The sequence below is a fragment of the Corylus avellana genome, chromosome 7, assembly GCF_965113065.1.
Source record: "Corylus avellana chromosome 7, dhCorAvel1.hap1.2, whole genome shotgun sequence".
Taxonomy (NCBI): Eukaryota; Viridiplantae; Streptophyta; class Magnoliopsida; order Fagales; family Betulaceae; genus Corylus; species Corylus avellana.
Window position 1 is genome coordinate 24,783,286 of NC_142496.1, and position 27,937 is coordinate 24,811,222.

Genomic DNA, 27,937 nt, shown 5'->3' on the forward strand with positions numbered 1-27,937 from the left:
TATATATATGGTTTGTTGCTTATTAAATTTCTCTCTTTAGAACAAAAGTTTAGTTTAAACTTTTAATTTCACATTCAAAAATCATAAAATGCACCAGCCGGGAATCGAACCCGGGTCTGTACCGTGGCAGGGTACTATTCTACCACTAGACCACTGGTGCTTGATGTTAGTTTTCAGCAAACATAAGTTTTAGATAAATGATAGATAAAATTTGAGAACTTTGAGGATTTGGCATGTACCATCATACTTCAGCCAATGATTTTTAAGAATTTCTTTAGCTATGGAAGCTAAGATTGTTGTGATTATCCACAATTTCACATACTTCAAAAATTAGCAGAACACTAAAAAATAACTTAACTTTTTTTTTTTTTTAATCAAATAAGGGAAAGCGGGTTACATGATTAAAAGACTTCAAAAGGGGTGAGTACTCCGACAACAAAGCTCAAATGGTAAACGCAGTACAAAAACAGGAACAAATTCTGGATTAGGTTCAAAAGGACTTAACAGCAGGCAATAGTGTTGCCCATGGTCCCAAAAGAACCATAAGCAAGTCAGACATTTTTCAAAGCCGCACAAGGCAGTGATAAATTGCAAAAGAACTCAGTGAAGAGTGAGTTGCGGTAACTTCATTCACATAACTTAATTACATTATTGTTCATATTCATAACTAATACAAAATTATACAATAGCAAAATGGCACGCAGGCCCACATAACAAGATTTATAAAGACCAAGTCCCCAGCATGGGACTCCCAAGAGTTTGACCCTATGATTCGACCAGTCATATTATACACACATGTCTCGATGTCCGACTTGCTTGTCTTATGATCAACTATAGCTGTAAAATAAACATTTACATGTGGAACTATGAGTCCACGACTTTTCTAATCAACCCTTATTTGAAAAAATCCTCTCTTTTTACTAAAAGCCTTTGGCATCAATGCTATTTTTCGAAAGTTTAGTTAGAACTTCCTTTAACACATGTTATGACTTTCATAAATACAAAGGAAATGCAATAAAATTATTTTAAGATAAAACACCAATGCTGTCATTTTTCCTTAGCTATAGAGAGAGACCTTGCTTTAGCTTTAAACATTGAAAATGTGCGTATAATTAGCTTTCCTAATCTCATGCATAAAACATACTACTAGACATAGATGTCATTGAAAACTACCACGGTATAGTTTGGGATATGCTTCTATTCGAACGACATTGGGTCATACGCATTAAATTCACGTCAAGTTAGCGTCACGTCATTCTATGTAAAAGTTGACATCGGGAAATACCGTTTTGTTTGAACGGGACCTGTCACTTGGCATTAAAACGAGTGTCCAATCAATCTCTTTTGCACATGACAAATTTATGGCAGTCCATCTTCATTGATGATTTGATCCAACCTTGACACCTAGATATCATCAATGATTCAATCCAAGCTTGACACTTGGAGATGCTTTGTTGTTTGACCGATATTTTCCTCTATTTGAAATTTTGAACACGCCGCGACCGACCGTTTGTTTTCCCGCGCTCACTACTAATCAACAAGTGGCATCATGTCTCGTTTGAACGAGAACGAGACATTCTGGTCTCCCAGAACTCTTAAGTTCTAAAACTTAGATTTCGTTCCTAGCCACCCCAAAGCCTGCAAGCTTATCCATACTTAACTTGCAAGTCCACATTTTACCCTCTTCCTCTTAAATTTATAATTCCATAAATCGTTACTTTCTCCCAGGAATTACAGTTGCTCACAGCAACAAACCATCTCAATGAAAAATGGTGTGCCCCTTTGTTGCTTATCAGTTTGAAATATCCTCTCAAACTCAACATTTTACAAATTTCAAAGATGGTTTGCTTGAAGTCCTTATTTTCCCTCTCAATGAAAAACGGTTGGGTAAGAATAGGGAGAGGCAAAATGGGAAATTGAAAAGGGTACATACAAGCACTCTTTTATACCAAGTTAATATAATGTTACAAATGGATCCAAAACACCACCTTCTCAGCGGCTTATGCTGGTTATTACACGTTTAGACTGTTACAAAACTAAATACAGATAAACACAAAATATTTAGATGAGTTCATCAGTAAAAGATTGCCAAGCACTTCATTGTGGCATATGCTACAGAAACATTCAAAATCAAGAATCCAATAATGCCGGTTTCCTCAGCCGGTACTGTTGAAATCTCTGCCTTGCATATTCCTTGTAGTCGAAATCAATCTTGTTCACATAATCCTGCAGACAAAGCACAAGGTTTATCTTGCTATTTCACTCTCTCATGCTTATAATTAAGATTGAAAAGAGATGTGGGAATGCTTACTGAAATAATTCCCCATATGCCCCAAAAGAGATGGTTTGCAAGAGTGTATTTCTCCACATCCTGGACTACCTTCTCCACTTGTTCCTCAGTGGGTACATCGCCTGTACACCAATGATGCAGATGTTTTTAAGTATAAGAAGAATGAGAATCATTATTAATTTTCAGCAGATAAACATTTTATTTGGAAAAAGGGCCACTGGATTATCTAGCTATACAATGGTTTCTGATAGGTTTTCAGTATATAATTGGGTGGAACTCATCCCAAACCAAAGCACAATTCCAGATCCTTTTTGTTCATAAAAGTCATTGGTCCAAATAGGAAACTAATGGGCTAACCTGTTGAAGTCAAATATATGCGGACAAATCTTTGGCGCTCCTCCAGATCTGATACCAAATGCAATGAAGTAAAACAAACAACTTAGTACCAATTGTGCACCTTATTCATATCTTACATATTGAAGTAAGGAAAAGGTAATTTTGGATGCAGTGAAATACACAGAACGACAGAAGTATCAACATTTACCTGGATATTTACTATAGTCTAAAACATGAGGTGTCTCAGAATGGTAATTTGCTGCCATTTCACAGAAATGATTTGCAAGGTCATAAGCAATGGGGTTGTAACTTGAATACTCGTAATCCTGTGAAAATGAACAAAATAACATCAGGGATACAAATGCACTCGTTATGACGGGGTCATACATTTAGTCTCGTAAATGTGACTTTTTTTTGATAACCCAGAAAAGACAAGAAAGCTTGCACTGCATTGCTAGAAACATGAATGCACAAAATCATGAGTCAATTGCCAGGCTAGAGATGTGGAGAATTTTGCTTGCAGTCAAGAAAATTCATTTTTAAGGCATTGAAAATGAATTAACTCTAGGCCAAGTTTAAATACTATCCTGTTCTCATAATCCAGGATGGAAGAGGATGAATTCATTCATACCTAAAAAAAAGGCATTGCTATTATTTAAAGATTCAATGTCAATATACAAACATCATTCGATACTTACCAACAAGTACAAATACCACACAACATCATCCGTTACTCATCAAAAAGGAAAAAAATATTATACAAACATCATTTGCAGTTTTTGTATAAAAAAGAAATTTGAAGCTGTGCAGATCAGATTGAATGAGTTCTTAATGTATGTTTTGGAATAAATTTGGAAAGTATGTATTTTTGAATGAGTTCTTAATGTATGTTTTGGAATAAATTTGGAAAGTAAGTATTTTTTTGGGGGGGACTAAGAATCCTTCTTGCACCAAAATTACAATCTATAAAGTGGTCTTTTTAGATGAGTAAAATTGCAGTTTATAATATTATTGCACTGTGCTTAGTGTTAAACACCTTTTATGGCTAGTAAGTTACACATAGAATCAGAAGGCCATAAGTCCAAAGGTGCTTGAACCCATGCTTCTCCATTTCTTTTGACTAGCAATAGCAAAAAGACAGATGTTGTTCAAGATTTAAGAACAACATTAAGGATTTTAAAAGCTTCACCTGTCTGAGGGGTTAACTGTAGTTCTCTAATCTATAGAGTACAAGGTAGAAGAATAAATCCTATACAGGAACAAACTTACAATGATAGTGATTGATCTTGTCTCTTCATCCATCATTATGTTACCATATTGCACGTCATTGTGACAAAATCCAACATCTAGATGATCATGCGACAACTCTTTCTGCAGCATACTAATTTCCTCCCCTAGAGTATCCAAGCTAAATTCCTTTGTGTCTTGGGAAGAACACAAACTTTTGGCCTCGCGAAGCCAGTTTCTGAGGAAGGAACAAATAGGGCTTTAGATATCTTCATATTTGAGAGGGGATTTTTAACTTGTTTTACATATTCTTTAACTTTTGATAATATATATCTATACCTCATTCTGTCCCATAGGAATACATTCTTTGGACCGGGCATATCAAGAGTGTGGAACTCTCTCATCTTAGCTGCTATGAGGGCAGAAATTTCAGGATTTCGGAGGTCAGCAGCTGATAATGTCTGAAGATCACCAAAAATAAGAAAAAAAATGTTATCCAAAACAACCTTCTGCAAGGATAGATAATGGGTGAGGTAAAGCGCTGCCCTAAAGTAATCTAATGTCATTTATTCTATCCAAAGATGCAAACTCTGAGTTAAATTGAAGAAATTTAAAAAGAAGGACCCAAAAAAAAAAAAAAAAAAAAAAAAGTAGGTGAATTTGACTTGAACCAAAGACGGCTTCTCGAATTCAATACTTCTTGTTCCATTTCAAAATTTGTCAAGTTACAATTACTACAATAAATGGAATACCCTGACCAATAAATGGAGTGTGGAAGAGCAGAAATTATCATTAAAAAAAAACTCTTCTATCCAACAATTGATCATACTGAGTTAGTATAAGATGGATAAACAGAGAAAACAGCAGTACAAGATCTATACTTAATGCACTTGCTTCACTGTTATTGGGTAAATTTTGGCCCAAGGAACAAGCTTATAGATTAATTTTTTCTATGATAAGATATTTATGGCTGCAAGTTAGATTCACATTCTTTTACTCAACCTCAAGAACCATCTTAAATTAACTTCCTCACTAGTTTGCCTAGTGCTTTTGTAGCCATACTGCACAAGAAATATCTGATATGGTTCTTGATTGATTGGACTTTTCTCATCTTAATATGTATCTAGAGGAAGGAAAGAGAATATGTATGTGTGTGTGTGTGTGTTTAATAATCAAATAAAAAGAATGGTTTAATAAAACCCATCACTTAACAATCTTAAAGGATGGCTAAAATTTCTCAGGCCTGAGTGCTGAAGTCTTTCTTCCTTATTTTTCCCCACTGATTCTATTCAAAGATGCCTTAATAAAATTATCATTTTAATTCAATTGCCGTAAATTGTAATTACCCATCAAAATAGCCGAAAAGAAAAAGAAACAAAACGAAAAGGCAAAAAGAGAGAAGCTGTCATGATTAAAGCAGGCATAATGAAGTCAAGAAAAGAATATAATCATTAAAGCACATCCACTCTAATCAAATCTAAATTCCAATTCATGCTTTCACCACTTTGAATTTTATAGCCAAAATAAAAACACAAAAATTCAGAAATAACATAATAATCATAATTCACAAATTCACATACTCTAGCATGAATGAACTCCTCGACCCGCCCATCTGGGAACCGCCCGAGAAGGCGCGGCCCCTGCCCGTGCTTTGACACGCACTCAAACGTCCTAATCTCATCGTCTCTGTTAAAGAAAACTTCCACGCCTTCACCATAAATCCGAACCAAGACTTTTCTGACGATCTCGCCGTTCTTTGTCGGCCAGTTTATCTGGTAAACCTCATTAGTCATTGCGCCGCTTAATCGGATGACACACAAGGCACCCATATCATCGATCACGTCGCCCCAGCTGGCAGCCACTGATCGAAGCACTCTCTTTAGTTCCTCAGGAAGACAACCTTTGACAAACCCATTTGTCATTATGACCATGGTGCTTCAATACTATGAAGGAACTGTAACAGATTTCAACCTGCGACATAAACAGAGAAACCAAAACATTGTTAGTATAAAATTTAATCTACCCAGAAAGTCAAATCAACCGAACCGATTACAGAGAAAGTTCAAAACAATATTATAATAACATAAGGAAATTGAAAGAACCCACTTCAAGAAAACTTCTTTTTTTTTTTTTTTTTTTCTTTTGTAAACAAGAAAACTTGGATAGAACTGGAAAAACAATCGTATAGAACCGGAGTAATGGCATTGAAACTCACCCGATATGCGCAAATGAAAGACTTTCCTCAAGGAACAAAGAGTTGCAAGAGCGAGGCTAGACTTGTTGTGAGCTTATATTTTAAACTCAGAAATGAACAAGTTTATGCTATTCAATAGAATAATTAGCACTTCAGAATCAGAGATAATAAAATTATGGGATATGATTGTGTGAATGGGACCAAGAATTTCCTTTTCCTTGTTTGCTAATTGCTAGAAGAATCAGATGGCAATATTAATATCTGGCTCCCTCGGATTATATTGCCACGCATCGGAATCAGAGACCCCATATCCAACAAATAGGAAGTTGCCACGTTTAGAAAACCCAGCAGGAGTTGAATCTTGACGAAGATTCTGGGCCAGCTCAGATTACTACCGAACTGAAACTGACCGGTTCGCAACGAAGTTAAAGTCTTTAAGTTTTTTTTGTAAGAAAAGTCTTTAAGTTGAACCAAGGGGCAAGCGACCAAGTGGGTTAAGTCTTTAACTAATTTAAGTTAATACAACCGTTGCTTCGTACAGCTAGCCCCCCACAGTGTGAAAAGAACTAAACGCCGTTTAAAGGAGGAAAAAGGGTTGGGACTTCTTCCCACAGCGTGACGAAACGCGTGGGATATTATTATTATTCATAGATTTCAACGTTGAAAATGCGTGTGGTGCTGTCTGCGTGTGAATATTGTTTATTGACAAAGAGGAAGATACTTGTGCTGATAAATATTAATTAATTTAATTCAACGTGGAAGTTATAACACCTCTCTCAAGGGACCCCCTTGAGTTTTAAAAATCCCCCTATCCGGCTAGCCCCCAAGAAGATTTTGCTTAAATGTCTTTTCTTCTTTTTGGAATTTCTAAGACTCGCCTATGCTTTTTATCCCTTTGGAATCTATCCTGACCTTGCCATTCACCAAGTAAAATGTTTGTTTTGGGGTGGTTGATTCAGTTGACTGGACGTCGAGACTCTGATTGAGAGTACCTGTAACATTAATTAGTTGAGCAAGGAAGCTTATCGGAGTGCCGATAAGGCTCCTCTAATGCTTAAGTCAATGGCTATAAATTAAAGGATGATGGTTAATAGAAAACTTGAATTAGACAAAAAATGGCTGGAATGAGTGTACTTGCGAGAGCATCTCATCTACGTTGTGTAGTGTGGTCCCTTGGTCATTTGTGCTGCTATATTTGTAAAATTAAACAATTTTAAAGGTGGAATTATAGGTCTACTGTCCACAACTGAGTAAGCAAAGACCCAAATAACCAATTATTTGCAGCAACAATTAGGAGTGTCAACTCGGTCTGGTTTTCCAGTTTTTGGCCAAAACTAGAACCAAAACCGGGACCCCGATTAACCGGGGACCCGATTCCCGGCCGGTTCCGGTTTTACCCTGTCCAGTACCTTGTTTTTGAAAATAATTAGTGTTTAGGGCTTATTTTAGGTATTGGGCCTAAAATAAGCCCATTATTTTTTTTCATAAATTAGCTCATTTAAAAAAAAAAAAGCTATTAATCTTTTTGTCTAAATTAAAGAGGTTTTATTGTGATTGTTTCAAATAATTAAAAAATAAACCTAAAAAAGCATAAAAATCCTAAAGAATCAATGTTTTTGCCTATATGAGCCTTAGAAATAAAAATTCAAATTTTTTAAAATACCCTAAAAATAATTTTAAATTAGATACATAAAGAAAACATTAAAACAATAAAAAGTAAAAACAAGTATGTAAACAAATCAACATGCACAAGAAATAAATACCCCTTACTACAACAATTCAAAACCCAAAAAAATAAAAAAATAAAACAAGTATTTAAATAATCTACCAATCAAAAGAAATATACTCACAATAAAAATAGTTCACAAACATATTACAAAGACAATATTACGCAAGCTTCAAAAATCATCAAATCATCCAGCATGTCACACGAGCTTTATAAATCTTCTAGCTATATTCTGTGAATAAAACAACAAACAAAGTTAAGAATGGTTAATATTAAAATCATGACATTTTAATATCATAATATATAAAATGTCAAACTATGAAAACATAGTAAATAATAAAAAGTAATGAATTTATAATCATTTAGTTACCAGTAGGGGTGTCAAAAATAACCGGGAAACCGGAACCGGGACCGGGAAACCGGAAACCGGAAAACCGGGACCCGGTTCCGGTTCCGGTTTCAAAAAAAAAAAAAACCGGGACCCCGGTTCCGGTCCCGGTTTTTGGCACCCGGTCAAAACCGGGAAAACCGGAACCGGGTATTAAATAATATATATATATATATATATATATATATATATATATATATATATATATATATATATATATATATATATATATATATATTTTAATTCTTTTACTCTTAGTATTACGCAATACTCAGTATATATATAAAACAATACTTTTTATTGTTTTAATGTTTTTTTTATGTATCTAATTTAAAATTATGTTTAGGGTATTTTAAAAAATTTGAATTTTTATTTTTAAGGCTCATATAGGCAAAAACATTGATTATTTAGGATTTTTATGCTTTTTTAGGTTTATTTTTTAATTATTTGAAACAATCACAATAAAGCCTCTTTAATTTAGACAAAAAGATTAATAGTTTCTTTTTTAAATGAGCTAACTTATGAAAAAAATAATGGGCTTATTTTAGGCCCAACACCTAAAATAAGCCCCAAACACTAATTATTTTCAAAAACCGGGTACCGGACCGGGTAAAACCGGGACCCCGGTTAACCGGGGTCCCGGTTCCGGTTCCGGTTTCCCAAAACCAAGAACCGGGGTACCCCGGTTCCGGTTCCGGTTTTGGCCAAAAACCGGAAAACCGGACCGGGTTGACACCCCTAGTTACCAGGCTCATCATAGCTTTCCATTCCCATAAACTTTTGCAGCTCCTCAATGTTATTTGAGCAGCCCTTTAACCAGTCTTGTGTGCAAATCAAGGCCTCAACTGTAAGTGGAGATAATGAACTCCTAAATGAATCTAATATACGTCCTCCAATGCTGAAGGCAGACTCAGATGCAACAGTGAAAATAAGAATAGCTAATACATCACGGGTTACCTCTGCGATAATAGGATATTTGGGTGCATTAACCTTCCACCAAAGTAAGATATTAAAATCTTGGGTTGCTGCTTCACACCGATCAGACAAATATCGTTCCACCTCCGACTTACACTCCGAGTCGGTCTCTTCTTGGTGTTGGGAGAACACCTTCAAATATTGCACAGCTTGATCCTCCAAGTCTTCATCATCAACATTTGGAAAAGTAGGAATTGAACTTTGCATACCTACATCAGAGTTAGATAACACATCCTCCCCATGAAACAAATTGTATTGATCCCACAAACGGTTCAAGAGGGCGTCCACACTGTCATAGATAAATTTCGCCCAATCAGCATCATTGCATCTTTTCAACCAAAATACTAACCCCTTCATCTTGTAACGTGGGTCAAGAACAAATGACATATACAACAATAAGTTAATCCTCTCCGCAGTCTCCCAATACTTATCATACTTTATTTTCATATCAAAACTCACTGAACTAAGGATAGGATTATCACTACAAATACCATCATTCAAAGTATTTTGAATAATACAAAGTTGAATAAAATATGAGTTGGAGGTGACATTTTTTGAACTAAAGAACTTCAATGTGGCATTATAAAAAGATTTCAAAAACCTCACAAATAGCCTAGCAGTTTTCCACTCAATAGAGCTAGGAGCAACAAAATACTTACCCTCATCCTCCTCAAATAGGGCAAAAGCTTTTTCATATTTCTCAGCGGATCTCAACATTAAGTACGTAGAATTCTATCTTATTTGAACATCTAGACATACCATCTTCGTACATATAATCTTTTCTAGCTCTATACATGATTTAAACTTTGTCATTCTCGCCGGTGAGGACCTTACAAATTTCACTGCATTCCTTATAGTAGAAACACAAGCACCCAATTCTTTCAACCCTTCAGTTACAACAAGATTTAAAATATGAGCGGCACACCGCACGTGAAGAAAGTCACATCCCAAAATAGAATGAGCCTAGTTCTTCAACCTCCTTATCATAAACTTGAGCAATACATCATTGTTTGTAGCATTATCAACAGTAATTGTGAACAAAGTACTAATCCCCCACTCCATCATTGTACTCTCCACCAATTTTCCAAGATTATCACCTATATGACTAGAAATCATGCCAAATTTGATTATTTTCTTATGCATTATCCAATCAAAATCTATGAAGGTAGCAGTAATAACCATGTAGTTCAAATTTTGAAGAGATGTCCATGTATCAGTAGTTATGCAAACCCTTTTACCGCTCAAAATATTTTTCAACTTAAGTTTTTCTTCCTCATATAGTTTCATGCAATCTTTTTGTAGAGTATTGCGACTTGGTACAATGAACCTTTGTTCAATTCCATTCATCAATTCTCTAAACCCATCACTCTCCACATACTTAAAAGGCAACTCCTCTTTGATGAAATACCGCACAATCAAATTTCTTAAATAAATCGGATCATACTTCACAAATCCTACTCCTTGATTGCCTTCTATTGTATTCTTAAGTGGCATTTGCAACAAAGTTTGACCTTTGGGTATATTCGATTTTCTAAGTGGAGAGGTCAAACATCTAGTGGTAAAGTGGCTCATCATGCTTGAAGTACCATTTTTCCAGTGACACTCTAACACCTTATTGCAATAATTGTACATTGCCTTAGAGTTGTTCTTATCAATTGGTTCTATTTTTTTGAAGTGATCCCATACAATAGACTGATTCACCGATGGTTTTCTGGATAGGTCCGTTTGTGATTGCAACGTATTTGTAGATGAAGTTGGATTGGTTCCAGAATTGTCACATTTCAATTGCATACTAGGACTATTTGTCTCCTCCATCTATTAAGAGTGTTTAGATGTTATACACTAAATTGAACAATATATATAAATATTACAACAATAAATATAAACTACCAACAATAAATACTACAATCAACCCAATAAACCCAACGTCAGAATTCCATCAAATATTGTTTAGATACCAATGTCAGAGGCATTCAATACCAATGTTAGTGGCATTCAAATAAACCCAACAGCTTCCAAGCCATATTTCTATTTATGTTATACTATCCGAATGGGAGTAAGGCGTGGTACAGAGGAGCTTCTTTTTTTTTTTTTTTTTTTTAATGTGGCGCAAATGGAATTTTTTGCTTCACAATCACCAGACGGATTGAAAAGCGGGGAATGTACAAGCCCAAATTAAACAAGCCAACATGCATGTAATGATGTAAATGAAGTAATGAACACTAAAATTAAAAAGTAGAGTAGATTAAATCGTATCCACTAAACCAAGCAAAACAAAAAAAATTTCCATAGATCAACAGAGAAAATATCAAAGACAATATCAAAGAAACCCAGAAATAAAAAGTCCAGACCTGGCTACTAGTGCTCATTGCTCGGCTGACGCCTGACGGAGCGAGAGATGGAGATGAAGCGAGAAAGGGAGGCGAAGCGAGAAACGGAGAAAGATTGAAAGAGAGAGGCCGAATGGGTGTGATAAAATCTGAAAATCTGAAAGAGAAACGGAGAAGAAGAGGACTAGAGCCTGGGACTTACAGGGGAAAACCAGGGGAAGAGCTGAAGAGGCGGGGCTGGAGCCTGGCGGGCGGCGGCGTGAATTAGAAAACTCAAAGGGGCTGCGGGCTAGAGCCTAGGACTTGTCACTTACAGGGGAAAACACCAAAAACCTTCAAAAGAATCAAAACCTAAAGTGCTAACTCCTAAACGCTGCGTATTGCGTAAGATACTAAGAGTAAAAGAATTAAAATATATATATATATTAAAACACCGAAAACCTTCAAAAGAATCAAAACCTAAGGTGCTAACTCCTAAACACTGCGTATTGCGTAAGATACTAAGAGTAAAAGAATTAAAATATATATATATATATATATATATAAAAAAAAAAATAATACCCGGTTCCGGTTTTCCCGGTTTTGATCGGGTGCCAAAAACCAGGACCGAAACTGGGGTCCCGATTTTTTTTTTTTTTTTTGCAACCGGAACCGGAACCGGGTCCCGGATTTCCGGTTCCCAGTTTTCCGGTCCCAGTTCCTGTTTCCCGGCTATTTTTGACACCCCTAGCAACAATCACTTAAAGGCGGTTATTGCTTTTACCGCACGTGACTTTTTACCGAATTCTTTTGCTATTTGTCACCGCCTTATGCGGCCCTTGAAAAAAGCCCAACTTGTTTATGGTTCCTATAAGGGTGTAAACGAGCCGAGTCTAAGCGAGCTTCACTTGTTCGGGCTCATCTCGTTTAAATTTTACTTGAACCGAGCTTAAGAATGAACCAAAAAATTGAGCTCGAGTTCATAATAAGTCGAGTTGAGCCATCTCATGAACTGACTCTTATATTTATTTATTTTTTTATGTATAAATTTAAACTTTAAGTACTCTTAAATGGCTCAATAAGCCAGCTTGCATATGAACATTTACTTAGCATGGCTAGCCAAGTATGGAGCCTAAATCAATACAGCAAGACACTTGGTTTCAAAGAGAGATGATATGCATCCTTTTATAGATAAGCAAACTTGAGGATTTGTGTTTTATTAGCAATGTGAGACAAGTTAACAGTTGTATTCAGACTACAATGGGATAACGTCCCCTAAAAAAAAAAGTATAAATGTCTCTCTCTCAATCTTCCTCACCAGTCACAGCGCATCTTTCATCCCAACTCTCATTTCCCACTCTCTCTCTCACTCACCAGACAAGCAGTGATCCAAAGTGTTTGGGTCTATTTGATTTTTCAATAGTTTTTGCCTTTCTCAATCTCTCTCAATAGTTTTTGCTTGATTTTCTTCTTTTCATTTGGGTTTGTTCTAATTGAATCTAAGTCTTTTTAATGATTACTCTCTCTCTCTATCTGATGGCAACTAAGTGGAGAAAGCTTGTTTTTGTTTGGGTGAAGAAGACGAGCAAGAATCAGAGATGGAAAGACGGGGAGAGAGAGAGAGAAAATAATGATGTTTATATATATATATATATATATATATATATATATATATATATATATATATATATATATATATATATATATTAAAATAAGTTATATAGAATATTTGTTATTATTAAGTAATATTGGCTATATATTGTTAGTTACTTAATAAAAAAATAAGTGAGTCGAACCTTATACGAATGCGCTCACGAGCCTAACCGAGCCGAGCTTGCTTCGTTTAATATTTGAGCTAAAATTTGTGTTCACGAAGCACCTAATTTAATAATTTAGTCGAGTTTATACGAACCGATCTCGAGTTCGCTCACTAACACCCTCATCTTGGATCATAAATGAAACCATTGTTGATTGTCTGGTTTTGTATATGTCTTTGTACTGCATTTTTTATTTGAGTTTTATTGTTAGGGTGCTCACCTATGTGTGGTTGTTCGATTTTTTGTAACCCATTTTTTCTTAATTGAAAAAAAAAAAAAGAAAAAAAAAAAAGAACTACTGAGTAAGCTAAGACCCAAACAACCGGACACGTGTGATATGAGCCATCTTTGTCCTGTTAAAATTTCTCTCTTTTGTTGGTTCGGAATCGGTGAAGGTAAAACCCACTTTCTCGTCGATTTCGTTATAATCACTGAGATTTAAGTTTAGCAGCTCAATATTGGACCTTGATAAATCCTCGTACACTGGAAATGCATGCGAAAAGTTCTCAGAAAGACTCAGCTGGTACATTTCACTTTCTATGTTTAGTTTTTGTTGTTGTTGTTGTTTTTGTTTTTCTACACTTCCCCTCATTTTTTTGAACGTTTTTAACTTACATGATCTAATGGGTAGCTAAAACAAATCTTGGCAAAGCAAAAGAAGCTTTTTTTTGTAACAGGAAAGTTACTGCCAAACCAGAATTAGAAAGGAAAATGAGAGAGAAAGAATGTGAGTAAGAGACTTTGAGAGAGAAATGGATGACTTCTTCTTATTGAACAACTTGGCCAATTCGAGATGGCTAATCTCCATACAATGTTTGTACACTTCTCCAAAAGATACCCCTTCTTGCACTCAACTAGCCTTATATAAGCTTAGCAGTCAAGGCAATTAGGCTTACAATTGTTTACAACTAACTGTAACAACTTTTGCAACTAACTACCAACAACTACTATAACAGCTTCTATTATACACATGCTGCAATACCTCCTAACAGAATTAACTGTCATGCTCCTGCTGCCTTTCCCTTTAGCTTCCCAACTCTTATGCAACAGCTTCTCATTTCTTCACGTGACATAGCCTTCCTCTCTAAAGCACCTTGCCCACAAGGTGCGGATAAGCATGCTGTAAAGCAAACAAGTCCTCCCAAGAAGCATCATCAACAGTTTGGCCAACCCACTGAACTAGAATTTCAGTAATTGCACGACGACCTTGCTGCTTACTCCTCCTAGCCAAAATTTTCAAGGGTTCTGGCTGAGGGACCCCATGCACATCCACTGGAGGTAGTTTAGGAATAAGAAAATTCTTGTTACCCAACTTCAACTTCAACTGAGATACATGAAAAACTGGATGAATCCGAGCTGCCACTGGAAGATCTAACTCATAGGCTACCTTCCCCACCCTGCGAATGATCTGAAATGGACCATAAAACCTAGGGGATAACTTCAAAGATCTTCTAGTAACCACAGATTGTTGTCTATAGGGCTGCAGCCTTAGATAAACCATCTGCCCTACCTCAAATTCTCTCTCTGATCTCCTCAAATCAGCATACCTTTTCATCCTCTGTTGAGCTTGCTGCAGATTACTCCTTAACAAAGACAGAATCTGCTCTCTGGATCGAAGAACTTCATCTACAGCATCCAACTTTGTAGTCCCCGGAATGTAGGTGAGTAACCGTGGAGGGGGAATGCCATAAACAGCTTCAAAAGGTGTCATCTTAGTAGAAGCATGCCAAGTAGTATTATACCAATACTCTGCCCATGGCAACCAAGACAACCATTGCTTAGGCCGCTCTTGCACAAAACACCTCAAATAAGTCTCCACACACTTATTAACAATCTCAGTTTGGCCATCAGTTTGAGGATGATAACTAGTACTAAACTTTAAAGTAGTACCCTGCAGCTTGAATAACTCCCTCCAAAAGACACTAGTAAAAATAGGGTCTCGATCTGAAACAATGGAAGTAGGCATTCCATGTAATCTGATGACCTCTTGAACAAACACTTGAGCTACTTTAATAGCTGTATAGGGATGAGAAAGAGCAATAAAATGGCCATACTTAGACAATCTGTCTACTACCACCAAGATCATTGATTTCCCTTGAGAAATTGGTAGTCCTTCCACAAAATCCATAGACACATCAGTCCACACTTTGCTAGGAATGGGAAGAGGCTGCAACAAGCCAGCTGGAGACATATTCTCATACTTAGATTGTTGACAAACTGCACACTCTCTAATAAACTTCTTGAGATCAGTAGTCATCCCCTTCCAATAAAAATCCCTCTTGGCTCTTTGCAATGTTTTTTCAAACCCTGAATGGCCTGCAATTGGATCACTATGCACAAAATGCAAAACTTGTGCTCTTATGGCCTGAGAACTCCCAATGTATAACCTCTTCTTATAAAACAGCAACTTATCCCTAAGGAGAAACTTGTTTGGATCTAACTCTCCTGTCCTCCATTGTTCCATTAAAGCCTTTAGCTGCTCATCAGTTTCATACTCAGCCCTTAAATCATTTATCCAACTAATAGTAGGTATGGATAGAAGAGATAATGTTATCTCAGGTTCCCAATCATCCCTTCTTGATAGGGCATCTGCCACCCTATTCTCCACTCCTTTCTTGTACTCCACTGTAAAGTCATAACCAATCAACTTAGTGATCCATTTCTGCTGAAAAGGGGTGCCCACCTTCTGTTCTAAGAGAAACTTCAGACTTTGATGGTCGGTTTTAACAATGAATGGTCTCCCAAGCAAATAAGGCCTCCACTTTTGAATAGCTGTCACTAAAGCAAACAATTCCTTCTCATAAGTGGACATATGGACAGCTTTCCCTTTCAAGGCTTTACTCAAGAACGCAATTGGCCTGTTGGATTGCATTAAAACTGCCCCAATGCCCATGCCACTAGCATCACATTCAATCACAAAGGGTTGGGAAAAATTAGGAAGTGCTAAAACTGGAGCTGCTGTCATGGCAGCCTTGAGTTTGTTAAAGGCTTCAACAGCTGATTCCTCCCAAGAAAAAGCATTTTTCTTCAACATAGCTGTCAAAGGGCCTGCAATAGATCCATACCCTTTAATAAATTTTCTATAGTAACCAGTGAGTCCCAAAAATCCTCTCAAAGATTTGAGAGTTTTAGGAAAGGGCCACTCCACCATAGCTTTAATCTTCTCATGGTCAGCCTGAACTCCTGAAGAAGAAATCACATGACCAAGATACTCCACTTCCTCACAACCAAACTTACACTTGGACATTCTAGCATACAGCTGATTCTGCCTTAACAAATCCAAAGTGATTCTTAAGTGTTGCTTATGAGTTTCCAAATCCTTACTAAAAACCAGAATATCATCAAAAAAAACTAAGATGAATTTTCTGAGATAAGGTTTAAAAACATGATTCATAAGGCTTTGAAAAGTAGAGGGAGCATTAGTAAGGCCAAAGGGCATCACCAAAAACTCATAGTGACCCTCATGAGTGCGGAATGCAGTCTTATGGATGTCCTTCTCAACCACCCTAATCTGATGATAACCAGATTTCAAATCCAATTTAGAAAACCATTTAGCTCCCCACAATTCATCTAACAACTCATCTACAACTGGTATAGGAAATTTATCCTTGATAGTTACCTGATTTAAGGCTCTATAATCCATACACATCCTCCAGCTGCCATCTGCCTTCCTCACAAGTAACACTGGAGAAGAGAAAGAGCTTTGACTGCATCTAATCACTCCAGATTGCAGCAACTCCTTCACAATCTTCTCTATCTCCTCCTTTTGATAAAAAGGGTATCGGTAAGGCCTCACTGAAACAGGCTGTGCACCCTCCTTCAAAGGAATTGCATGATCATGAGATCTTTTAGGAGGCAGCTCCTTAGGATCTGCAAAGATGTCTGCAAATTCTTCCAATAACTGAGCCATAGGACCAACTTTCGTGTTCTGATTCTTCCCAAAGTCATTCCCCTGCTTCTGTTTAATCTCATCACCCAAAAGCTGCAACAAGACACCCTTGTTCTCACCTCTACTTAGTTTAAAAGATTCATCATCTTCTACACTAAAATTCAGATTAGCAGCCAACCCTTCCAACAAACAGGTTCTTTCCTCATAGACAAATTGCATAGTAAGATTAAGAAAATCCCACAATATAGGCCCTAAAGTTCTCAACCACTGAATACCAAGTACCATATCACAACCAGCCAAAGGTAAAATATAAAGATCAATAACAAAAGTATAACCTTGCAGCTTAACCTTTGTGTTCTTACATTTACCAGGACTCACAATCTCATCTCCATTAGCTACCTTCACTTTGATAGATTCATTAACCACAGGCTGTATTCCTATTCCTTTAACCTTTTCTTGATCAAAAAAGTTATGTGTGCTTCCAGAATCAATCAAAATTATTACTTTTTGATTCTTTATCATACCTAAAATCCTCATGGTCTTAGGAGTAGGATTTCCAATAATGGCATGCAAAGAAATTTCAGGAAATTCTTCTAAAAAAAAATCACCTGGGTCTGGTTCCTCTTCTCCCTCTTGCAGCTTGTCCACCTTCTCTTCAACCTCCTCAATCAAAAATAATCTCGGTGAAGCACACACATGGCCACGGCTCCACTTAGCATCACAGGTGTAACATAAGCCTTTTTTCCTTCTATCCATCATTTCAGCATTAGAAATTTTCTGCACTGGTAACACTGCCTTACTGTAAACAGGAGGATTAGTCTTAATCTGAATATTACCATTAGCAACATTCTCCACATTCTTTTGCTGAGCAAAGAGATTGACTTTTCCCCCCAACAAACCAGTAGTCTTATTCTCCCCCCCAAAATTCCTGGCAGCATTATTATAAGGAAGTACATTCCATTGGGGTTTAGTGCTCCTTCTGAAATTGAACATATAACCCTCTTGGATTTTGGCTAAAGAATAAGCATCCACCAAAGTCTTAGGTTTGAACATCTTTACTGCCAATCTAATTTCATCTTTTAACCCCCCCATAAAGCAACTCAGTTTATGTGCTTCAGGCAAATCAACCACTCTATTGGCTAGCACTTCAAACTGTTTTTTATATTCTTCCAAAAATCCCCCTTGCTTCAATTTAGACAAGGTTTCCATTGGATCATCATAAGACCCCATACCAAATCTAGTTTGTAATGCTTGAGTAAATTCAGTCCAAGTAGAAAAAGAATGTGACTTATGTAATTCTTGAAACCAAATTAAAGCTGTACCTTCCATATGAAAAGAAGAAATCTTCAGCTTTTGAGTGTCCGGTGTAGAATAATGATCAAAGAACTGTTCAGCCTTGTAACACCAATTTAATGGATCCTCCCCATTAAATTTTGGAAACTCCAACCGAATAGACTTAGTGTAGAATCCATCTCCTGCATGAAATTCTGCACCATCTTCTGTATGAAATCCTCCACCATCTCCTGCATACCTTCCTCCTTTTGAAGTTGAACCAAAATTGGCCTCCATAGAATTAAGAGATACACTTTTATCTTTCTGTCCTGTTCCCTTCTGCAAATCTTTAATGGAACTCAACAACTGATCCAACCTCTCATCCAACTTCACCTCCAAACGATCCTGCCTTGCACTTATAAAAGCAAACTGATCATCCTGCTTCCTTTCCAGTCTTGCATTCCTCTCTTCAATATCATCCTTCAACTGCTTAAACTCCTTCCTGAACTGCACCAAATCCGCATTCTGCCCCATTGACCTAGTTTCCATGAAAAGAAAACAAATGGCTCTTGATACCACTTGTAACAGGAAAGTTACTGCCAAACCAGAATTAGAAAGGAAAATGAGAGAGAAAGAATGTGAGTAAGAGACTTTGAGAGAGAAATGGATGACTTCTTCTTATTGAACAACTTGGCCAATTCGAGATGGCTAATCTCCATACAATGTTTGTACACTTCTCCAAAAGATACCCCTTCTTGCACTCAACTAGCCTTATATAAGCTTAGCAGTCAAGGCAATTAGGCTTACAATTGTTTACAACTAACTGTAACAACTTTTGCAACTAACTACCAACAACTACTATAACAGCTTCTATTATACACATGCTGCAATACCTCCTAACAGAATTAACTGTCATGCTCCTGCTGCCTTTCCCTTTAGCTTCCCAACTCTTATGCAACAGCTTCTCATTTCTTCACGTGACATTTTTAGGTTTGGTTTGTTTTCTTTTACTTGGTTTTCGAGGAAACCAAACGGGTTATGCTTGGTTTTATAGTATAGCTTTAAAAGTGTTAGTGGGTTGTTACAGAAGAGCCGATTATGATGATGGTTTTGAATTTTGATAGACTAGTTTGATGAAGGAATGGGTGCTTAAAGTTTTATGTTCTATTTGGTTAATGAGAAAATGCAGGAATGGAAACCAAAATTTGAATACAATCATTTGCATAATCTTTGACTCGAGGAGAAATAATAAAGAAAATGTACATGGTGGAGCCTAATACAACTATGGTTCATTATTCTGCGAACCATATAAAAATTGATCATAGTATTCAAAATCTCAGTTTCTTAGATTTTCTCACATCTTTTGCGAAATCATCAGAGGACCATCATATCTTCAAATTTGGATAATGGTTCTTACATATGACTTCTGAATTGTTTACTAAACCAAAATGTTCTCTCAAGCTTTTCATAAATTATTTTTTGGAACACTGGATCAAGCATGGCAAGAGATTGATATCTAACGCTAAAAATAATGAATATGTCAGTACCAAAGTTGATCATCCCTTATTTAATCTGATTGCCCAAACTGAAGACATCTTCAGAAGTCTCTTATTTATAGCTTCAATCTCTGTGGATGATTTTCTCAAGAAAAATAAAAAGATAATAAAATCTGAATCAGAATGGCAGAGTTCAGAGAGAGATAGCTATCAGAAAATAGGGGATTATATCTACAGAAGTATCTCCAAATGTATACCTAATTAGTGCTGCACATATGACCATGAGCGTAGTTGGTTGTTTTCTATTAATACTTAAAATTATATGTTAATTACACTTTACCAACGTATGATTTGGGTCGAGTTCTAATTGCCAACCATGGTTTAAAAAGTTGCAGTTAAGCTGTTTGAGGTTACACCTGTTAAAAAAATTTCAGGCCAACTTGTTAAAACTCGCAGGTATAGATCATGTAGCTTCAAAAGAACCATAAAACATAACAACCTTGTTAGAGTCTCAATATATTAAACTCATGAACCAAAAGCAAACACAATCAGACCTCAATTGAGTGAAGTACAACTTTTTAGACCACAAATTGGCGATTTGAACTCGACCCAAACCATAAGTGGATATAGTGTAATTTCCTCTAAAATATTACTTGACTTGTATATCATGCAATTATTTAATAGATTTTGCAGTTCATTTTATTAATGCATTTTTCAGAATATTTATTTAAATGCCATTGTTGCCAATGAAACATTATTTAAGTTGTTTTATGTATTTAACTTATTTTAGTTTTTTCATCATGTATAATGTGTGTGTGTGTGTGTGTGTGTGCATGTGTCCATGTTTTGAACAAACAATTTCATTTTACAGATGCATTGGTGTGCAATATGCGTAGCTCCCAAAAGGAGTCAGATAAGATTGCATCAGTCATTGCAGGAGAGAGCAAGCAAACTGATTTTTTACGTGTTTTCTACGGTATGTAATGTTATTTATTATGGTTGAAACTAGGTTAGATGCAACCCTTAATTGTTAAACTTCATAGTGATCTGATGACCGACTGTTCTCTCTTGTAGCCATTAATGTGCAAAAAATGTAAAGATCCTTTGTTTTGTATTTCTCAGAATATATTGGAATACACTTTTGTTAACTAGAAGAAAGAGTCCATTTATATTGTAGACTTAATGGCAAGCAGCTTATTCAACTTATGTTTTATACTTCACAATTTTCTCCTTTTGATTGTGTTTTATACTTCAACTCTGTTCTGTATTCCAGTTAGAGAGAGGAAGTTATGATAAAATGTAGGAGAGATTTGCTGCACAAAAGTCTGAGTATGATTGGTGCATAAATTAATTGGGTCATGCTATTCTGGCAATAAGGGTCGTTTGATGTTAGATCTTACTATAATGTTCTTGTTCCCTATAACAACACTTATTTTCCTTGGAAGAGTATTTGGCGGAATAAGCATGTCTGACATTATCACCCTTGACATTTAACAATTTATGACTATTTCCTTATTTCAATTCTAGGTTAAATTATCACCCTTGATCTGGGTTCCAGTCATGTAATTTAAGATTGGCTATTGGTTATTATTGTAAAGATGTGTCTTGTATACAATGAAATCAGAAAGCAAATTATGGGTTTTGCAGAGGGTGTTATAGCTGGAGGCGTTGCTGGTGTTATTGTGGAAACAGCATTATATCCAATTGATACCATAAAAACTCGATTACAGGCATGTCAATTTTACTGGTTGTTCTCTTGTTCATCTGTTGCATTTTGTTGTTGACTAAAATTAAATTAGAAAAAAAAAAAAACCAGGTGGATAATGGCTAAAATTATTAGTGCCAAGGCTGTTTCCACTCACTGTGTCTACATGAATGATCCCACTTCTATGAAATGCATTTGCTTCTATATGTTGTTTGCTTTCTACTTTTGGATGATGTTGTACTCTTTATTCAACTAGTTTGGTTTTATTGCAAACAGCTTGACTTGCTTTGCTAGTTAAATTAAGCATTTTCCTATTGGTCACAATTCATTCCTCAAAAGGGAATCATTAGATTAAAGATCGTACAACTCCTTTCACTGGATCCATTTCTTGTTTTTTATTCCTTTTGCTTTCATGTTTTGGCTGTTTTACAATTGATGTCAACATGTTCATGATCAACTATAGAATACTTGATTTTCTATAATACATCAAACCTTCTTGATCTTGCTTGAAATGTTGCTAGTAGCTATAACCATTGCTTCTTTGGTCAGGCTGCCCATGGTGGAGGAAAAATTATTTTGAAGGGTCTGTATTCTGGATTGGCTGGAAACATTGCTGGTGTTTTACCGTGAGTAAACTTTAATTTGCATATATGCATTTCTCCAACATTTCAATAAAAGTAGTTAGTTCTTCTATATGTTTTAAACATGACAATGCAGATCCTAACTTTTTGGTCAAAGCTAACAAACAACTATGCAAGTTAACTCAACTGAGTAAAGCCTTATGCAAGATAAGCACAACTTAGGAAAGCCTAGCTTACTACTTACCATTGGGTGCAAGAATCCTTTTTCCCTATCCATCCTCAGACCATTGCCCCGACTATTGATTGTATAATAAAATTTTGAAACCAGTTCTCCATGATAAGAGTTTGTTTTGATATAGCAAGACATCTCACTCATTTGCTTAATCTTTTGATACATTGTTTGTTAGAGTAAAAACCTATTAATAAATATTTCAATCTTCAATATCCTCATGCTCAAATTTTTTATAGTATTTTTTGCTGTGATTTTGTTTTGTCTTTATGCAGGCTTGATTCTTAGTGAATTTTCTATTGCTTCATGAACTGTCTTCCACAATAGAGAGTGTGGGTCATTTCATTGTTTGTCTCTTATTTGAGGGGCTAGGGATGCCACATTTGAGCCTGAATTTTTTAATTCTTTTAAGCTGAATGCTTGAAAAAGTGCTCATGAATCTACATAATGCTTGAGAACATTTCTGAGGACACTTTCTAATTATTTTTTCCTATCTTTCCAGTGTTCATTAAATGCTTACGTTTCCTTATTATGTGAGACATGGCTGATATACTTCTCTATTCTCCACAGGGCTTCTGCTATATTTGTTGGCGTATACGAACCTACAAAGCAGAAATTGCTGAAGTCCTTCCCTGAAAACCTTAGTGCATTAGCTCACTTGGTAATTATTCTAACTGACCATATACGAGAACTGACAATCTTCATGTTGCTAGACTGTCGTAGCAAAAGTTTCTTCATTGACCTGACACTTTATAACTGCATCAACACAGGATTTTTGCCCCTGTAGCTAAGGGTACAATGGGCTACACAATGAAGGGTAGCCCTCCCTAGTTATCCATAAAAACCCAACCCCAATGAAGGCAAGAGCTTCATGTCTCTGGTTCAACACCTAGAGACATAACTGGATGGCTCTTTACTGCATGCTTTTACTGGCATTGTTTATGATGAGATGTCTTTGTATTCCAATATTCAAGGTCCTATGGTAGATGAATATATTATCCTGTTCTTACTTGGGTATATACCTGAGGGTACCTGATGTGGTCCTTTCCATAAACCTTTAAAGATGGACTTCATCACAATGAAAACGGATTTCTTATTCACCTATATCATTTTTTTTATCCTAGGATTAGTAGAACCATTTTGCCGCATTTCAGATCTCGTTTCTTGTAATAGAGATAATAGAAACAACTTTCACTTTCAATGTACTGGATAGAGCCTGCTTGTTATCTTAGTAGGTATTCAGACTTCATTCAGACTGCAGGTGCAATTGGAGGTGCTGCTTCTTCTCTTGTCCGTGTGCCAACGGAGGTACTTAATATTACGCCTTAGTACCCCTTCCCTTCTTGCTTTCTAGGTTTTTAACCATTAGAATTCTTCTCAGGTTGTAAAGCAAAGGATGCAAACCGGGCAATTTGCTTCAGCCCCTGATGCTGTCCGTCTCATTGTTGCTAAGGAGGGTTTTAAAGGCCTTTATGTGGTATATAATGCTCACCTTTCTGATTTAAGATTTATCTTCCCAGTCTTCAATCTAGGTTACATGGTTGATGCTTGCAAACTTCTCCTTGGGGGGATACCTTAGGTCACTTGTTATAAGATAAGGGTCTGATGTTCTGTGCAGGACTAGGCAAGCATCAAACTAGGTTTCTTTTGTCATGACCTAACGTAAATCTTTATATATGTGAACTCTACTTGCTGTTAGTTTATGAATTTCATTTGCGCATATGTCCTGACCTTTTTTTTTTTGAGATTGTAGGGGTATGGATCCTTCTTATTGCGGGATTTGCCATTCGATGCCATGCAGTTCTGCATCTATGAGCAGCTCCGAATAGGATATAGGTTAGCGGTAAGTTTACCTTATAATGCAAACTGTGTCCACTCCTAGATGGATTCTCTTTACTTGAAGGACGTGAGGAAGGATTTTATTAGTCTAAATAAAGAAAATTAAGTCATCCAGAGAAGAATGAAAAATATGTAAATAAAGTAGAAAAGAAAAGGAAGTTATCTAAATTAGAAAACCTCAAAAATGGAAAGTCAGAGCTAGAGAATGTTTGAACATGGTCCACAAAAGCTGAGCAACTTCATTCTATTTACATTTTCTTTTCCAAATATTCTGCTAATTAGTCTTTCTACATTATATGTACAAGTGATTAAGGTTTACCTTTTCTTCAGGCAAGAAGAGAACTGAACGATCCTGAGAATGCAATAATTGGTGCTTTTGCTGGTAACTTAACTTCCCAAACAACTTTTGAGTTTATCTTTGCGATTCTTCCGGTTGTTTGTTCTTGCGGTTTAGCTTGAATATGCTCACTTATAGGCCTCGTTTGGTACTTAGAATGGGTATTTTGTTAGGAAAATTAATAGTTATTACTGGGAATAGAGGAGGATGGAATGGAATAGTTATTCCTATTCCTTTTAGTGACAACACATATGCTATAATTGCAATTGAATCAAAATTACCAAAAAAAACCATATTGTTTTTTATTTTCTTTCAAATTGGAAAAAAAAAAAGAAGAACAAAGGCCACCCACTGATTTCCATGATTTAGTGTTTTAGTTTTTATTTTTTTAACTTTGAAAGAAAATAAAAACCGATATTGGTTTTTTTTTTTTGGAAAACATTTATTCCGCCATTGCTGAATAGTTATTCTTATGGGAATAGCTATTCCTAAGAATAGGCCCTCTACTAAATAAAAGAATACCTTCATATGGAATAGCTATTCAATTTCAGGAGTCTATTTCGCAAACCAAATGAGTCCTTAGAGTTTGTTGATAATATAACATCCTTCACTGTTATGACTAGTTTCGAAGTAAATATACTGTTGTCATTTAAAAAACATAACATTGAACAAAAAATTGTTTCCCTAAAGAAAGTTACTCACCTTTGTATTCCCAAATTTTTCCAAGTTGCCAATAAATGTTTTGATAAGTAATCAAATTTCATTAAGAACCAAATGGCACACCCAAGTACACAAAACCTATTTAAAAGAAACACGTAACCAAAAACAAAAAATATTTTTAAAAAATAAATCATCAAACTAGAAATAATTTGGGATTTCCAGAAAATAATTTGGGTATAGCAGCCTCATCTTATTCATGTTATGCAATTTATTCGATAATACAAGAGGGAACTACTCAAGGGATGTTCGCTAGACTTGAACCTGCGTGCTTTATGTTTGATAGCGCGAGAGAATTTTGAAATTGCACCACCAGATGTACCATAGCTTAGCAATATAACAATCATAAACATGGGACCTCATCAAAAGGTATTGATCAATATCTTTTTTATTCCATTATATATTGAAATAAATTAAGTTGTAATGCATTTAATATCATTGCTATAAGTGTCCCAGTGCATATATCTTGCTTATTATGCTTATATGTAATGCTTTGCGTTTATGAAAATCTCCTGTAAAATCTCATTTACTCTAGGAGCAATAACTGGGGCTGTAACTACTCCTCTTGATGTGATCAAAACAAGATTAATGGTTCAGGTACTGAAAATCTGCTTTCTCATTTTCTTCTTTGAAGGAAATCAGTAAATAGTTTCTCTCTCTCACTCTCTCTGTGAACCTGTTGCAGGGGTCAGCAAACCAGTACAATGGGATTTGCGATTGTGTTAGGACTATTGTGAAAGAAGAAGGAACTCGTGCTCTTCTGAAGGTTTGTCCAATCTTTGTTATCTTTTTTGTACCCCAAAAACATGATATCAAAGTGGGGTATCCATTTCCTTTTTCTCTCGTTGCACAAATAAATTATGAAAACTCCATTGAGGTTATACGTCTGCTTTCCTAAATATGCCTTAGTTGCTAATATATCCATAACGATGACGGAAATAGTGGAGATATGGTATCTTTATAAGCTTTAATTTCATCCTACTATTCTAATGTTTTTCTCACTTTATTTTGTATGCCCTTCATTAGGAAATCTTGATCTAAATGGAATAATAATACAGATAGAAGATCTTGTGTTTGAGTCCTCAACAGAACAGGATATGCCACTTTCTTCTTCTGAGTAGCTTGAGTAAATGTTATACAATGTAGGGATGTTGGATATGGTTTGCTAATGAGCTTTGGCCCAAACTTTGCAGTAATTAACTTGGGAATACTGGAACATGTCAAAGATTTTTTGTAACACCCTTTTTCCCCGTACTCTGGCAGCAAACAAGCCACCAGATTTATTGCTTCTTTTTTTCTTTTTTTTTTTCTCTCACATTTGTGAAATATCAAACAATTACATCACACCACTTTGATCTAGTGAAAGGAAGTGTACAATGAAGAAACATGTACAAGAATGCTTTCATTCTCTAATCATTTTGGGGAAACAAATAAATGATGGTCATTTTATTTGAACTACTGCATGTAGTTGCAGAAGTATTCGTACGAATCATTTGTATTAAGAAAAAAAAAAAAAAAAAATCCCGACTTCATAGAAATTGAAATTTGTGTTCTAGTACGGTGATTCTCGATTTAAACATGGCATTTTGCGTGTAGTGAAAGTTATATAGCACAAGACTAAAATATCTTGCAAAAGTATGACATTGTTTTTGGGTGTTTTTCTGCAGGGTATTGGACCAAGAGTGCTGTGGATAGGTCTTGGCGGTTCAATTTTCTTTGGTGTTCTTGAAAGGACAAAACAAATACTTGCCCAAAGGAATACCCCATCTTCTCAAAACCCAACCTCTTTCAAGGATCAACTTTAGCTCACCATGTTGAATTCATCTCCTTCAAAAATTGTCAGCTTAAATCAGGAAAAGCATCATCAGCTAGCTCTCTCTTCAGATACTGTTTCTGGGGTTTCTATATTGAAATTGCATCGTCAGAACTTGAAACCAATTAGATCATTGAACTTGTTAACTGATGTTGTAATTCTTCATAGAAATAGCCCTACTCAAAGTGGGTTTCTGTGCTTAAATTTTATGGTTGCAGCTAACCAGTGGCTCTACATACTTGGAAGTATGCAGGTTTTGCGTCACTGTATACCAACTCAGTGATACGTCTCTTTTCTCATGCAATAAGTAATAATGAAGAGGTTATCTTTCTGACGTTTTCCCACGTCCCTTGTTTTATGTTGATTTCCGTGGCTTGACGTTTGTGTAGGGAAGAAGAGAAATGCTAGAAATTAATACATTTTTTTCACAATTATTATATAATACTAATGTGGTCATAACTAACTCTTGAATCAATTCTTATTATAAAAAATTTCTAAGCATTAGTTGTGACTGCCACATCAACGTTGTGTTATAGTAAAATAAAAATATAATTTTTAATATTTCTCAAAGAATAAATGCTAGAAATAATATTTTTATTTCACAACTATTACTCTAGTCTAAGGTAATTAAAATTCTGGTAATTTTTACTTTCACACCAGATATCTTAAGCAAGTCTTTGACTAATCTTACATTTTTTATTTTTTATTTGGGTTAGCTACCTAAAAACTCTCTAGGGTTTTACTACTTTTTTTTTTTTTTTTTTTTCCCTGGGTTTGATTTGTATTACAGGAGGTAC

At 35.8% G+C, this 27,937-nt stretch overlaps 3 protein-coding genes and 1 non-coding gene across 6 annotated transcripts; 1 reads left to right on the forward strand and 3 right to left on the reverse strand.

Annotated features, from left to right (window-relative positions):
- Window positions 1-89: 89 nt before the first annotated feature.
- TRNAG-GCC (transfer RNA glycine (anticodon GCC)) lies at window positions 90-160 on the reverse strand. The gene has a single exon. It is a non-coding gene; the product is annotated as a tRNA-Gly (tRNA).
- Window positions 161-1,909: 1,749 nt separating this feature from the next.
- Window positions 1,910-6,489, reverse strand: LOC132184242 (putative choline kinase 1). Of its 2 annotated transcripts, none has more exons than XM_059597799.2 (8): window positions 6,069-6,489; window positions 5,434-5,807; window positions 4,193-4,314; window positions 3,896-4,091; window positions 2,835-2,952; window positions 2,648-2,695; window positions 2,312-2,412; window positions 1,910-2,226 (listed from the first exon to the last, which is right to left on the reverse strand). In XM_059597799.2, the coding sequence occupies exons 2-8, from the start codon at window positions 5,782-5,784 to the stop codon at window positions 2,131-2,133; spliced, it is 1,032 nt and encodes a 343-aa protein (XP_059453782.2). In that variant the 5' UTR covers window positions 5,785-5,807; window positions 6,069-6,489; the 3' UTR covers window positions 1,910-2,130. The 2 variants fall into 2 exon arrangements, with proteins under 2 accessions (XP_059453782.2, XP_059453781.2); XM_059597798.2 differs by having other exon boundaries at window positions 5,434-5,824.
- A 2,410-nt stretch (window positions 6,490-8,899) lies between these two features.
- LOC132183997 (zinc finger BED domain-containing protein RICESLEEPER 1-like) lies at window positions 8,900-9,853 on the reverse strand. Its single transcript, XM_059597474.2, has 2 exons — window positions 9,738-9,853; window positions 8,900-9,617 (listed from the first exon to the last, which is right to left on the reverse strand). The coding sequence occupies exons 1-2, from the start codon at window positions 9,851-9,853 to the stop codon at window positions 8,900-8,902; spliced, it is 834 nt and encodes a 277-aa protein (XP_059453457.2).
- Window positions 9,854-13,618: 3,765 nt separating this feature from the next.
- Window positions 13,619-27,471, forward strand: LOC132184169 (S-adenosylmethionine carrier 1, chloroplastic/mitochondrial). 2 transcript variants are annotated; one of them, XM_059597687.2, is made up of 12 exons: window positions 13,619-13,785; window positions 20,791-20,895; window positions 21,567-21,649; window positions 22,174-22,250; window positions 23,005-23,095; window positions 23,689-23,742; window positions 23,816-23,911; window positions 24,188-24,277; window positions 24,604-24,655; window positions 25,863-25,924; window positions 26,013-26,093; window positions 26,995-27,471. In XM_059597687.2, exons 1-12 carry the CDS (start codon window positions 13,752-13,754, stop codon window positions 27,130-27,132), a joined length of 963 nt encoding a protein of 320 aa, XP_059453670.1. In that variant the 5' UTR covers window positions 13,619-13,751; the 3' UTR covers window positions 27,133-27,471. The 2 variants fall into 2 exon arrangements, with proteins under 2 accessions (XP_059453670.1, XP_059453671.1); XM_059597688.2 differs by lacking the exon at window positions 21,567-21,649.
- Window positions 27,472-27,937: the final 466 nt, after the last annotated feature.

Coding starts and splice junctions, on each gene's coding strand:
- LOC132184242 (XM_059597799.2), bottom strand. CDS start 5,784: ATGGTCATAATGACAAATGGGTTTGTCAAAGGTTGTCTTCCTGAGGAA. Junction 2,953..3,895: donor CAAGATCAATCACTATCATT/GTAAGTTTGTTC, acceptor TCATTTTCACAG/GATTACGAGTATTCAAGTTA. Junction 2,696..2,834: donor AGACTATAGTAAATATCCAG/GTAAATGTTGAT, acceptor ATTTGGTATCAG/ATCTGGAGGAGCGCCAAAGA.
- LOC132183997 (XM_059597474.2), bottom strand. CDS start 9,853: ATGTTGAGATCCGCTGAGAAATATGAAAAAGCTTTTGCCCTATTTGAG. Junction 9,618..9,737: donor ACTGCTAGGCTATTTGTGAG/GTTTTTGAAATC, acceptor TGGTATTTGTAG/TGATAATCCTATCCTTAGTT.
- LOC132184169 (XM_059597687.2), top strand. CDS start 13,752: ATGCATGCGAAAAGTTCTCAGAAAGACTCAGCTG. Junction 20,896..21,566: donor TTTTTTACGTGTTTTCTACG/GTATGTAATGTT, acceptor TGGGTTTTGCAG/AGGGTGTTATAGCTGGAGGC. Junction 26,094..26,994: donor GAACTCGTGCTCTTCTGAAG/GTTTGTCCAATC, acceptor GTTTTTCTGCAG/GGTATTGGACCAAGAGTGCT.